We start from the raw sequence: 15,405 nt of genomic DNA, 5'->3' as shown, positions 1-15,405 counted from the left end.
ATCATTTTTTAAAGAAATGTTCTGATGCTATACTTATGTGATATGATTTTATTCTCACATTTGGTTCAGTTGAGGCACATGATCTAGTATTTGGCAAACCAATAATTCAAACCTAAGTCTAAGCTACCCAAGTCCAATTCCCTGCTTTCTTCACTAACAATAATGATTGTAATTGATATAGCTAATTGATTAAAGGTCAAGGTGATTAAACATATAATAAAATTATCTTAATTAATTGCTAATAGGTAGAGGAAAAGTGTTCAGAAAGGCTAGAGCCAATGAATAGATATTCATTAAAATTTCTGCTTTAGAAGTAAAACCACCCCTTTTCTTTGTAAAACAAATTCTTATGAGAAAGCACAATTGATAGGCTTATAAAACTGCAGCAATTTCCCTACCTCCTTAGCTCAGTCTCTCTGTGGGTTCATGACCTTCTTATACCTATATATATTGCACTACTGCTTTTCCAGAAACATCCCACAACACAAGTGATAGATTAGTAAAAAACAAACAAACAAACAAACAAACTATACATTTCAGTATTATAGGAAAAATCAAGCAGGTTTAGAATATGGGTGGCCTAAAAATGGGGGTAATGCCCAAGAAATTTGAAGAATATGTGTCAATTTAAGTGATAGGAACTAAGATGCAAATTGATTCTCAAGGCAAAAACAACTAGGACAGCAAATTTAGAAATCCAGAAGAGACAGAAAATAGAAAAGTAGGGTCCAGTGAGTTATCCTATTTATTATTAAGGGGAGGAGGGACAAAGTTTATTATTCCTATAATCTCAACTACACTCCTGTGACCAAAGATAGGGGTGTGTGTGTGTGTGTGTGTGTGTGTGTGAGAAAGAGAGAGAGAGAGAGAGAGAGATAGGTGGGTGGGTGGTGCAGTTCTTCCCATATGATCAAAGCAAACATGAATTCCGCAACAACACAGCTGGGTGTCCTCTAATTCAATGCAATGCCGACATCATCTACCGTCAGAGCTCACTGTATTCTAAAGGGAAAGGGTTCAGTTCCACAAATCAGCCCTCTATTTTAGATGCTTCTGACTGACTGACTATACACTGAGTGTTATGGTTTGAATGTGAGGTGTCCCCCTAAAACTAATGTGTGAGACAAAGTTCAGAGGAGAAATGACAATTATTGAGAGTCTTAATCCAATCAGTGAATTAATCCCTTAGGATTAATGGTATCTGAAAGTGGATAGGGTGTGGCCAGAGGAGGTGGGGCATTGGAGGTGTGCCTTTGGGTATATATTTTGCACCTGGAGAGTGGAATCTCTCTGCTTCCTGATCATTTTGTGAGTTGCTTCCTTCTGTCATACTCTTCGCCCTGTTCTGCCTCACCTCAAGCCCTGAGAAATGCAGCCAGCTGTCTAGACTTAGACCTCTGAAACTGTGAGCCCCCAAATAAACTTTTCCTCCTCTATATCTGTTCTTGTCAGATCATTTAGTCACAGCAGTGAAAAAGCTGCTAAAACCACTGGGGTTCCTCACTACCCCCTCTCGGAGTTCAACTATTTGCTAAAGCAGCCCAGAACTTAGGAATGCACTTTACTTATACTTACTGGCTTATTATAAAGAATATTACAAAAGATATAAAGAGATGGACAGGGAGTTAACAGTACAGGAAGGGCTGCAGAGCTGCTTTGCCCACTATAGGTGCGCCATCTTCCAGGAACCTACATGTGTTCATTTATCTGGAAGTTCTAGGAACCCTGTCCTTTAGCATTTATAAAAGCTACATTATGTAGGCAAGATTGACTAAATCTTTGGCCACTGGTGATCAACTAAAACTTCAGTCTCTCTTCCTAAGCTGAAATTATCAACCCTGATTATGTATGGTCTTTCAGATGACCATTCCCCACCCCATCCTGAAGGTAACTAGGGTCTGCAGGGCACCAGTCATCTTACCAATATACAAAAGGCAGTCATCACTCTGGAGATTCCAAGGTTTACAAGAGCTATTTGGCAGGAAAAGAGAACCATGACCAAATACAGTCATCCCTTGGTGTCCTGGGGGTGGGGTAGGGAGAAGGCTGGTTCCAGGACACCTAAGGAAACCAAAGCAGAAACTCAAGTTTTTTGAATAAAATGTAAAAGTATAATCTAGGTACATCTTCCTACACATCCTTCCATGTACTTGCATCATTTTTAGATTACATATAATAATTGATGTAATGCAAATGTCACGTTAATCATTGTTATACTGTATTGTTTTGGGAATAATGGTAAAAAAAATCTGTCCATGTTAGATATAGATGCAATAAAAATTATTTTGGATCCACAACTGGTTGAAGTCAAGGGTGGAACTCATGGACAAAGAGTATATATATCTGAATGTGTTTGTTGTGTGTGTGTGTGTGTGTGTGTTTACTATACATCACAATATCACAATTATAAGGATAATAAATGCCTAAAGACAGTATTCTTAATGAAGAGGTGATAAACATTACAGAATATGAAAATTCAGGGGGATAAGCATGAACCAAATGAGAATTATTCATTAGAAGACCACTCCAGTATTATTAAGCATATAGTATCCACAGTGCTATATGTCACAAGGAGGAAAAATTGAGAAACTGAATATAATATGTCTAGGGACAGAAGAATTCATGTTCCAAGAACTGGAAAGAATTCTTATAAATTTAAATAAGAGAAAGAGAATGACAAAGAATGTGCTTTTAGCTCAGTCCTAACTTATATGGTTGACAAGAGTCTGGTAGTTTGTAATTTTATTTAAAACAGATTTTTGTGGAAATAAAAAGGACAGAGTGGTAACATCTTTATATTAAACTCATATGTTAAACTATTTGGATATTCAGCTAAGATAAGTTAAATGAGTTTTTACCCTTTTTCTGAATTTTTACAAGTTCTCAATTATCTAAGAAAATAGTGCAGTGAGCAAGTTATGTCATTGTTCTAGACTGATATGTTTGTCTTTCCACAATGACAAATTTACTGAATATCAATAAATTCATTAGCTATGTCAGTTTCATCACCTGATTTCACTTGGAACATGAATTCTTCTGTCACTGGACATATTATATTCAGTTTCTCAGTCTTGACCATGGCAACTACAAGTTCTTTATTCCACTGCAATCTTAATTACTAATATCTATAACATTAATACTTCATACTTCACACATCATACTTCAAAAAGTTGTTATTAGGCCACAGAGAGGCTGAGAAAGAGGTAAGATGGCCAAAAGACTTAAAATAGGCATAGGAAAAACAAAGGCGAGTAAAAACATAGAGCCCATACAAATGAGATCACTGTAGGTGGTTCATATAAGAGGGAAAACCCAAACCCAAGAGTGAGATGTCACGGCAAAAGGGTCCTGAGGGAAATTTCCAAGTGAGTAGTATTAAAATGGAAGGGGAATGAGGTGAAGAATTGGGACAGAGCCAGTTCATTGCCATGATGATCTTTTGGGCACAGGCCATGATACTTAAACCAGAAGGTAGGATGGGTGAGCCATCTCATAGTCTCAGGCATACCATTCCTTCTATGGGTTCTAGATGAGGTGATCATATCACCCACTGGTCTGATGTTCCTGATAAGCTCATATGCCTGGTTTCTTTAGTTGATCTTGAGAATCATGGGTCTGTGTGCCCCTGATTCAATTTGGTAAGTTCACAGATGACAACTGTTTGTTAGCACAGGTAAGTTATTTATTAGTCTTTGACTTATGACTTGTGACTATGCAATAAGTTTTGTGTGCCCAACATCAAGAGGTTATCTACTTGCACAAACAAGGTGCCAAGTCACCCTACCTTAGCATTTGTATTCAAATTGAAGTAACTCAGGGCAAGGCACAGCCTGCTCTTTATGAATGGCAAATATCACATTAACAATGTATTTCTACTGTATATGTATGTTTTAAATATATGCTCCATCTACCCACCACATAGCTACTTCTGAACATAGACATAACTTCTGAGTTTCATTTCTATGTTTTAAAAAAAATAGCAATACAAGCAAATGATAAAATATTTAAGCCATACAGAAATTTGTGTCAACAATCATAGTCTCTAACACACTCTGCATCTGTTATTAGGTCTCTCTATCCAAAGATATTCAATTAGCTGTATCTTATACATCCTCCTACTAAACTTATTATGTGTGTGTATGAATAACTAATTTACACTAGTGAGATCATACTACACATACATACATATTATACATATATACATATTCTTTCCTATAAGAAAATAAATATGCTGTTAAAAAAAAAGGAGAGAATGAGAAGCCGACTTAAAATTAAAAAACAAACAAACTGGTGCCTGATATATGTACAAAAACGATCAATGAAACTGTGTTGACAAGAACATATAACCAAAAAATACAAAAATATATGATGGGGACTCTAATCATCATAAAACTAAAAATAGAAGAAATCTATAGATTTTTAAAAATACGACCACTTAGTAAAAACCAATGGAATCAAACGATACCAATGATATGTTCCCACTGAGATTTTTTTTAAAAATTATATGATTACAAACTTGGATATGTCCAGAAATGTTTTGGAAAGGCACCCATGCATACCTTTTAATAGCACTTATCTTAAGGATCAGACTAAAGGACTGAGTGAAAAAACACCTTTTATTTTATAGTTTTCTTTTGAAAAATTTTTAACATGTGCACCTATTACTTTAAAAAAAAAAAGCTTGCAAAAAAGTAAGAGAGATCACAGCAGTAATTCAGAGGAACAATATAAAGGGCCTAAACTAAAGCAGTGGCCATGCATATATTGAAGTTATTTACAAGGTAGCACAAAGGAGCTGAATATTTGTTGTTGATAAGAAAAATTAAGCATGCCACTTTAAGTGTGTCTATGAAGAAACTGGAAACTTCTGCTTAAAAAAACTATATTTAAAGACTAAATGATCTCAATATTATTTTATTAATATTTATATAAAGCACATTTTGGGTATCTAATAAATAGTAAACTTTTTTCTTTTCAAAGTTATTTTTATCAATTAAGTTAAAATTCAAAAGAAATGAACATGGTATTTACTTGTATTAATCAGTTTTCACTACCCCACAATCAGTAAATAATGTTTATTAAATATTTAGATGGCATGCTTCCAAACACTTGAATAAAGCCTACATACATGGTCATTGGACAATAGAACAAAAGTTAATCACATATATTTCACTTTAAACAGTCAGAAGCCCTCCACTAGACCAAATCAAGAATCTGAAAAAGGATAAAGAAAAGTAGAAGATCCTATTATACAGATTCCTTTCATTACATTATTACCCATTTTCACAGCCTAAAAGCAATGCACTTTGCTATAATTTTAGCTAAAAATGAGGTCCTTAATACCACAGTGTAAAATTTTACTATTTCAACACCTGACTATGGGGTGGTCAAACAAAATACGGTATGTACATTCTATTTAATACTTGCCTTAAAAATAAAGACAACATTATGCATTGATATTAAAGGATCTAGAGATAGATGAGTTTAAATAAAGTACGGCATAGAACATAGAGAAAAAGTCTAGAATCCTACCCTAGCTCAAACATTAAGAGATTAAACTTAAGAGATGAAACTTCAGAGAAGCAGTATGGGTGGCAGTAAGTAGGTATGAGGAGAGGGGAACAAGGTGAAAATGTTCATATTTGATCAAATAGTCTTCAGTATTATTTGACTCTTTCTAAACAAAATACTACTGTTGTAATTTTAAAATAGTAAAATATCTGACTAGGTAACACTAATTTTTCTTTTTTTAAATTCTGGAAGACAGAGACAAACAGACATTAAAGTTCATGAAACTATTTAAGGACAGAGATAAGTCACATCCTTCACATAATCCTGCTGTATTAATAAGCATTCAATAAATATTTTAAGATGTGTTTTGCAAAGAACATTTCATTTTGTTTACACAAGGAAACTAAATAGGAGTTAAGAAAAAATGAGACCAAAGCAGAGTGGTAAATCTACTCTAAAAACTAATAAAGCACAATGCTGTTATTATTAAGACAGAATAGCTAAATGTTATTTTAAATTATTAATTTTAAATTACTTATTTATTTGCTTCTGTAAGTCATGACCTTTCTAAATAATCTGATGATAAATGTTTTTAATACATATATACTCATTTGATAATTAATGAAAACTTGCATTTACAATTGTAAATGATCTAAATATTTTTCTTCATATTTTGGTATTTCTTCAAAATCATGCTACCACCGATGATAAAAAAAAATTGTACCAATTAAATATGGCCAATTAAATCATTACAAGTTATAGAATATAATATGTACCCTAACCTCAGAATGTTAAAATATGGAATAAAATATGCATCTTAGGATCTCAAAATATGGTATTTTTTCATCCTTCTTTAGCTCTGTAAGAGTTAACATATAAAATAAAAGCTATGATGAAAAATATTAATAAGAAAATGGGTGTCTTTGGGTTTTACTAAAGTCACTACTGATATTAAGAAAACGCTTAGTTTCTAAAATATATCTCCAAATATCTTTACCTGAATTTTGTTAAATAAAAAAATATTTAGGGCTAGGGATGTGGCTCAAGCGGTAACGCACATGGAACACAGAGCGCTGGGTTCGATCCTCAGCACCACATAAAAATAAAATGAAAATGTTGTGTCCACTGAAAACTGAAAAATAAATATTTAAAAATTCTCTCTTTTTCTCTCTCTCTAAAAAAAATATTTAAAATTTCAGTGTAATTGTTTTCCAAGAAGATATTGGACATATCAAACTGTTACACAACTCAAAATTTTTACTTAATTATGTTTTTTTAGGTACCAGGGATTGAACTCAGGGGCACTCAACCCCCGAGCCACACCCTCAGCCCAATTTTATATTTTATTTAGAAAGAGGGTCTCACTGAGTTGCTTAGTGCCTTGCTGTTGCTGAGATCTCGAGATCCTCCTGTTTCAGCTTCCTGAGCCTCTGGCATTAGAGGCATGCACACTGGGCCCAACACTTAATTATGTTTTTAATTTTAAGAAAGTGTTTGCTAAGTTGGGCATGGTGATGCACTCCTATAATCCTAGGGGTTTGGGAGGCTGAGGCAGGAGGACCATGAATTCAAAGCCAGCCTCAACAACTTAGCAAGACCCTGTCTCAAAATAAAATATAAAAGGATACAAAAAGGGCTAGAGATGTGGCTCAGTAGTTAAATGCCCCTAGGTTCAATCTCTAGTACCCCCCCCCCCAAAAAAAATCAGTTCTATAGTAACTTGACTAATATTATCTTTCTCCCCCTAGGGCTGAGGATTGAACTCAGGGTCTTGCACATGCTAGGTATATGCTCTGCCACTGAGCTAAATCTCCCAACCCTTGACTAATATTATCTTGATATTAATTCAATTTAAAAGGATCTAGTAAAAGATGACTACCCACCCCCCCAGAACCCTATATTTTTATTGAGTATTATATTATAAAAGAAACTCCAACGTATAAAGATTCTGAAAAAAATCCAAAAGGAATCTAGGACTATATTTTATCATTCTATCAAAATTCTGGTAGTATTTTAAAAAAAATAGCAAGGGAAAATATATAAAATAGTGGCAATAGTAATAATGAAGACATTTACTAATAACTGAGTGAAGGAAAGCAGAGGGGGAACAATTCAAAGTAACAGATAAAATTTGAAAATGCAAAATATTTAGGTATGACTAAAAAAACTAGAAAGCTGTTCTATTTTCTATTCTGTATCCTGAAGAGCTGCTTATTTATTATGAAAGACACAGGTGTCCATTAAACAAAGAAACAAACAAACAAAAACCTCAGAATATGCCAGCTCTATTTCTACACCTTCTGGCTTATGTGTTATTTTTCACTTATATTTAACATTACAGTTTTTTTTTTTTTTTGCTTGTTTTAATTGCACAAAGGCTATAGCTATCAGGGTTCAGTTAGATTATCTACAGATTTACGCTTTCTTTACTCTTCATCTTTTAATATGCTTCTCCTTCATCGCTTGACCTCCTCTGTGCAAAGTACCCACTTTAGAATTTCCTTTAGTGAAGACCTACTGGTGGCATATTTCCTCATTATTTGTTTTCTCCATATTCTTGAAAGATATTCTTGTCAATTCCAGAATCACAATTTGGCAGTTATTTTCACTGAACACAATGTCTTCTAACTGCTGTTGCTGCTACTGAGAAATTGGTTGTCAATCTATAATTATGTCTCCTGTGAAGGAAATTTATCTTTTATTTCTAGGTGCTTTTAGAAGCTCTTTCTCTTTTATCCAACTTTGCCATCATTAGTCTAAGTACAGGTTTCTTTCTATATAGTCTAATGTGATTCTTTTACCTGCAGATTATTATCTTTCATTAATTCTTGAAAATATCAGACTTTAGAAACTCAGATAATGAATCTGTTTTATTATTTTCTTTTTCTCAAACAAAGAATAAATGTTGATTAGATCTTTCTCACTCTATCCTCTATGATACAAAAGCTATCTTTCACATTTTCCTCTTTTTCTTTTTTTGGGGGGTTCTCTTTATGGTTCATTATAGATAATGTGTACTACTTACTCAAATATGTCTGATATATCACTAAACCTATCCATTGAAACTCTTGTGATATTTCCTCTTAAAATTTTATAAAGTTTTTTTTTAATCACTTGGGTCACTACTTATACATTCAGTGCAATTTTTATCAGGATTAACACTTATACAGACGCTTCTTTCTCTTCCTTCTTTATTGGGAGTAAACTTTAAAAAAATTATTTCTCTATATATTTTTGGTTGTTGATGGGCCTTTATTTTATTCGTTTATTTATATGTGGTGCTGAGAATTGAACCCAGTGCCTCACACATGCTAGGCCAGTGCTCTACCAACTGAGTCACAACCCCAGTTGGGAAATCAACTTTTTAACAACTTGCTTAGCAGGCAGGGTAGGAGATGGTGTTTCTGTGGTCAATTTTCTGTGCTGGGAGACAAGGATAGAGACTGGCATACTGACACTAAGCTATCAGGAGTTTGATTACAGAAAGGAAAGACTGAGTAAAACACATAAAAAATAATGGGAATAATGGGAATAAAATTACTTATGATAATCAAAGTAAGTTGCAAATATGGCAAAGAAGGCTAGAATAAATTATGTAGTGTTGTACTAGATGGTGAAGTATTAAAAACTAAATGGGCTTGTTTGGTTGGTTGTTTTGTGGTGCTAGGTATGGAATCCAGGGCTTTATGAATGCTAAAACATGTACCTTACCACTGAGCTACAGCCCTACTGCAATGACTTTTAATACATATAAATTTTTTAAAAAGTTTTGTATGTGTGGCATGTGTACATATAAATCTATTTTCCAGCTCAGTACACTAAGAACCAGGAATACCATCACCTCCATAGCAATAAGCAAACATGGTGCCCACATGGTCACTTCCGAACATCCTTTTCCAGTAAGAGGAACCAAGATTCTTTGAGAAATGGCTGTTTGAGGTCTGGAGCAGAAAATATACAAGATACTCCATCCACTGAAAAGGCCTAAAACAATGGCCAGCCTTGTAATTATGAACATCTGAAGACTATGGTTTCAATATATTATCTCCCTGCTAAAAGGAACCAGGGCTACTAGAAGACACGATGGTTCATCTGGAAAAGGGAATGAATAAAACAAGTCTAGAACATCTAACTGTACCAGAACACAAAGCAGCCATCAAGATCTGTGTAGGATCAAGTCAAAAGAACCCAGAGGACAATCTGAAGGGAGTTCTCATGGGTCAAAGATGGACAGTATGAGCACCAAAAGGAATGATATCAGCATTTGATTAAAATAAATCAAAATTAATTAAAATTCTGTCACAAGGACACTAATAACATCAATTATAATGTTTGGTGGGTATTAGGAAAGCAAACCATTAGGGAAACTGTTAAATATAAAGTGAAATACTCTAAAATTTATCCTTCTTTTCCTATATAAACTGTGCTTTTTAAACCCATCATTTCTGCCTTAATATATTATTTCATTCAAATCACTTTTAGTGTATTAATATTCATATTTTTAATTATATTTTCTCTTTTTCCTTAATATACTTAGTTTGGTTGCATTTTATTTGTTCCATTCCTTCCCTTTTAAATAAGAGATTCTACTGTACTTAAACTTTCCATTAACAATTACTGTCTGGCCTCTCTCTACTAATTGAACACATAAGATTTTATTATTACTTGTAAAACAAATATTAAGTCTTTCTTCACCATTGAGAAATCTTGTTTTCCTACTAAAATGCTAAAATGTTATTCCCTAATCTCCTTTCTCCCAAGTGGATAAGATCTTCAAAATACTTTTACAATATACAGTAAATGTACTCTTCAAAGTCTCTAATCTTTTCCTTCATGTTTTCTATCTCTTCATCTTTTAGTCCTGTTTTGAGGTTATTTCCTCCATCTGATCTTCTAATTTCAGTCTCAATTATGCGACTGTCCTCTTCTCTTAAACATTTTAGTCTGAAAAACGTATTTTTAAAACCTTGGAAGACTTTTTATAGTCTCCTTAAGTACTTTTTTTTAAAAATCATTTTAAAATGTCATGAGTCCCTCTACCTCCTCCAGGAGTTCTTTTTCAATGAAGCCTCTGTTCTGACTGACTGTTTTTCCCCTCTCTCTGGTTGAGACAGTAGTCCTTCTTCTCTGTTGGATTACAATTATTCAGCTCTAGTTACCAAGCTATTAGTAATGGCTAGACTCCTTTAGAAGTGAAAAGAAAAGGTCTCTCTGGCCTGTGATTTAAGATCAGGTTGTCAAAACTCCTTACTCACAAGAAATCAGGCTAGAAGAAAACACTCTGCTCTTAAGTCTAAATTTCCCCTGCCTCAATGGTAGGAAGACACTTATGCCACCAATTAGATCTCCTTCTCTGATCATAGGTGAGTGGGCAGAAGAATGCAGATCAGAGAGAGAAAATATATTCAAAGCTGCCACTGTCAAATTCATACACCCTTCAAACCAAGCTCATCCTAGAATTTTCAGCTTTCTTGCTCAATCAACCTGATTTTTTTTTTTTTTTTTTTTGTCCCAAGTAGGAGCAACAACCCAGCATTTTCCAATCAGAGCCTTACTTTTCAGGACATGTGCAGATAACTCAGCTGAGAAAATAAGCAGAACCTCTCAGCAATCTTAAAAGGGACATGTAGTATAAAAAAGAAAGTAAATCAAGTTATCCATATGTGTAAGATTGTAGAGGTTATTAACAAAGCATTAACTTAAGTGTAATAAAGATGCTGACTCAATTCTTTATTTTTTTATATTTTTTAGACGTTGATGGATCTTTATTTTATTCATTTTACGTATATGCAGTGCTGAGGATCGAACCCAGTGCCTCACACATGGTAGGCAAGAGCTCTATTACTGAGCCCCAGTCCCAGCCACTTGACTCCATTCTTGATGTTTGATGGCTCATAGCCCTTGAGCCTCATCAGCCTCCCCTCCTCTTTTGTCTACTTCTGGACAAGCTGGTTAGGCCTGGGTTTCTCCTTCCTTTGCACTGATGGGAAAGCTAAATCACACAAAACTTGACCCATATGCAAAAACTCTTACTCCAGCCTCATCCCTAACTACCATAAAACTCCTAGCCAATTGTTCCCTGCTCTTACCATAAAACCTCATTATTTGAGTAATAAACTTTTCATATCCTCTCATGCATCACCAGTCTGAATACCCAACTAATTTTGTGTGTGTGTGTGTGTGTGTGTGTGTGTGTAGTCTGTTCTACTACTTCAGGGTGAATGTTAGCTTTTGTGACTGATATAGAAATTAATAAAGATTTTTTAATGAGAAACTGATAACCATCATAAAAGAAAATACATAACACTGGCTTAGGGATTAGGTAGAAGGCCACATGGAAACAGTTATATTGGAGGCTACAAAGTTAGTGATCCATGTTTGTAGTGCTAAACTAAGGGGATGAATTCTCTACAACTTCTCCCTTTCATCCATTGAGTTGTAGCTCAGAAGCAGCCTGAGATGGTATGCAAAACTCTACATTTACCTCTAAGAAAAAACTGAGCTAAGCCAGTGAGAAGATCCCTAACAGATGGAAGTCCAAGGCTGCTTAAAAGTGAAAACAATCCCACTTTCAGGCTAGCATTATTTTGGACAGAAAAGGTTGAGACAGAAAGTATCTACTTGACTAGTCTCTAACTCTTGGCATCCTGAAACCTATCTCAATACATTGGAAAAAAAAAAAACAATTAAAACAAGAGCTCAGCCCAAAGAGAAGAGACACAGCTAATTTTGGCAGGTTCCAATACACTAACAGATTGTTAAATGAAAGGAGAATATATACACAATATATGTGTTCCCATCTTACTTTTTTTAAAAGATACATTTGTTTCTGTACATTTGTACAAAAAAATCTAGAAATATATATATTCTACAATGCTAACACTAGGCAATCTCTGGTATCCAGATGGCTTCACTTATTTTTCTCATCTTTATTTTCTGATCTAAAATGAAATTATATTAACATAAAATAGAAGTTTTAAAAACATTGTATGTCATATATATTAGATATGAGAACTTAATTTCCTTAAGGAAAGCTTTCATTCTCTAGTAACAAATATAAGAACTTTACTACTACCACACTTCATAAGACAATCTTCAATTTTCTTAAAAACTGCTAATATATTACATAAGCTGATGACTTGAGCAGCCATTTTAAATTTTTAATTATGTGCCAGAACATAATTTTGAATACTGTGATCCCTAAGACCTGAAAACAACAGTAGCCTTTTTAAGTGTGAAAAAAACTTGAGATATATTAGAGAAAAGCAGAACACTAAAAGTAGATTTCTAAAAATATTAAGTTATCTGTTCAAAGTGAGTTCATATATAAAATCAAATCATTTAGTAAAAGAGAAATTAAAAATTGTATTCTTTTGATTATCACAAATAATAATAAAAAAGCATTCTTGTGCTATATCTTGATTGTGGTAGTGGTTACCTAACTACATATATTTGCCAAAACTCAGTTAACCACATGCTTATAACTGCCGACTACTAATATATATGTACTACACTTCAATAAAGCCAATGTTTTGATTTTTGCTAAAATTTTTTATTATTTATAATTTTTATTCAATGGCTTAATCGTTCAAAAAGATCAATCAGATTATGCAAACTTAATACAAATAAAACCCTATACCTAAGTAGAATCTCTTCCTACTAAATTCTGTATTACCAATACCCAGCAATATTGTTTAGAAACCGAAGTAAGATTTTTTTCTCGTCTTCAGCTTTCAATAAGTCATCAAGTCCTATCAATTCTTTCTTTCATCCCCATCTTAGTGCTTTAGTTCATTTCTTTCTGGAATTTCCAAGAGATTCTTACTAGACTTCCCTATCTAATCTCATTACCGATTCAACCTCCATAATGCAGGAAAAAAATCTCTTGCCAATACACTTCCAAAACAACAACAACAACAAAATAATAATGCCAACAGAAATTTGTTTAAAAGCACCAAGTTGTTTCAGAATAAAGTACCTTTGTATACTCAATGGCACTAATCGTTCTTCAAAATCAGGCCTCTTTCACTTCTCACAAAAAAGCCTATATATTGTCTCTGCTGGTAGGGTCATTCTTTCTTTTCGTACTGGTAAGATATCTACTAATTATTTAAAATTCAGTTTAAATGTAATTTCCTCCATTATTTTCTCCCAGACATAGGCAGATAGTTCATGTGTGTTCCTAGTAACACTATACACACTTGTTAAAGCCATTTTTTCCTGCATTAGATGCAAAACCTCTTTAGGGTCTGAATTTTCACTACCAAGCACAGTACCCAGCTCATGATAAAAATATTTATGAATTAAATAATAAATAATGGAATAAAAACAGTATTATTCATTAAACTCATTTTCACATTGACAAATACAGATTTATGTTTTTCTTAAAAGTTGAGATTTGACAATATAGAAGTAGTACCTTGTCTACATGGAAAATTAAATCCAGTTCACACACATTTTCAAAACATTTGTCTAAGGTTTCCACGAATACCTACAGAAAAAAACAAAAGAAAAAATGTTGGGTAGGTATATTCAAATTTATTATCTATAAGGCAGGCAATTCTTAATTGCGAACCAAAACTTTTCTAATTATACATCACATTTTCCATTTTAAAACTAAAAACTGTATTAAATATAAAGTTAAAAAAAACACTTCTTCAAGTAAGCTACATGTAGGCTACTTTTTAATGTACAAATATAAGAAGGATTGGAGGGAAAGAGAGGGAGAATGGGGTTATTAATGATGGTAAAATGTGATGACCATTATTATCCAAAGTACAGGTAAGAAGACACGAATTGGTGTGAATATACTGTGTATACAACCAGAGATATGAAAAATTGTGCTTTATATGTGTAATAAGATTTGTAATGCATTCCACTGTCATATATAAATATATGTGTATATATATAAATATAAAAACAATCTTTTCTAAAAATTACTAAAACCAAAAAATCTCAGCATCATTTCTTATTTTAAAAATATTTTTTAAAAGTACTTTATACAGGCTCCTTATCTTAAGGTAAACAGGAAAAAAATCTCATTAGAAATAGTTATCAAGAAAGATGAAATTTTTAATTAGCAAATCAGTATAAAATACCACTAAAAATTACATGCAGAAAAGAGTCTAGACCTTAGAATCAGACTTACCTGGGCTTAAACTCTGGCTGGAAAAAACATTATATAATGCGGAGAAGAGTCAGGAGACCAAGGTTCAAACCCTACACATTTTCCCCAAATGGCCTGTTTTTAGGACTAGACCTTGGCCAACTCCTGAGAACTAATCTGTAAGCTTTTGAATGTTCTACCTAATAAGAGTGTTTTTTTGTATCCCTGAGATCTTGGGCCTTGATGTAGCAGATTGGTGAACACCTGGCTTTTTCTCTGGGGGTCTGGAGCTTAAATAACCAAGATCAGTCCTGCAGGTAGTATACACCTATGTGATTGACACCCAATAAAATTCCTGGACACCTAAGTCTGGATAAGCTTTCCTGAATGGGAACACTTTGCACTCATCATCACATATTCCTAAAGGAATTAAGCATGTCCCATATGATTTTTCCAGACTTCTCTGCTGATTTTTTTCTGTAGATCCTTTCATTATAAGAAATCATAACCATTAGTATATAGCAACTTCTGAGCCCTCATAACCTTAACAAATCATGGAGACCCTTGAAACAAACCTTAATAAATTAATCTCTTAAATTCTACCATGCAATGGTCATCTCTTAACTATTGCATTCCATTTCTATTCCCATCACACCTCTCAGTGGTAGCCTTCACAAGATAGAGTGACTGTACTAGGACTTTATTGTCTATATTGGGACAATATTAAGAGTAAACAGAAACAGTTACCAATATCTATTATGCAAACTAAAAATTATGATCATCCTATA

At 33.5% G+C, this 15,405-nt stretch overlaps 1 protein-coding gene across 4 annotated transcripts in view; it reads right to left on the bottom strand.

The window, feature by feature from the left end:
- Ap3s1 (adaptor related protein complex 3 subunit sigma 1) overlaps positions 1-15,405 on the bottom strand; it is an 80,944-nt gene that overhangs the window by 11,784 nt on the left and 53,755 nt on the right. For 3 of the 4 annotated variants that reach the window (XM_048792270.1, XM_048792273.1, XM_048792271.1), the window contains exon 4: positions 13,931-14,002. The exons of the other annotated variant lie outside the window; for it this stretch is intronic. In XM_048792270.1, the coding sequence (XP_048648227.1) occupies positions 13,931-14,002 (72 nt within the window). The remainder of the gene's footprint in view (positions 1-13,930; positions 14,003-15,405) is intronic. 4 annotated transcript variants of the gene reach the window in all.

The sequence above is a fragment of the Marmota marmota genome, unplaced genomic scaffold (assembly GCF_001458135.2).
Source record: "Marmota marmota marmota unplaced genomic scaffold, marMar, whole genome shotgun sequence".
NCBI lineage: Eukaryota > Metazoa > Chordata > Mammalia > Rodentia > Sciuridae > Marmota > Marmota marmota.
This window is presented reverse-complemented; position numbering and strand designations above follow the sequence as displayed.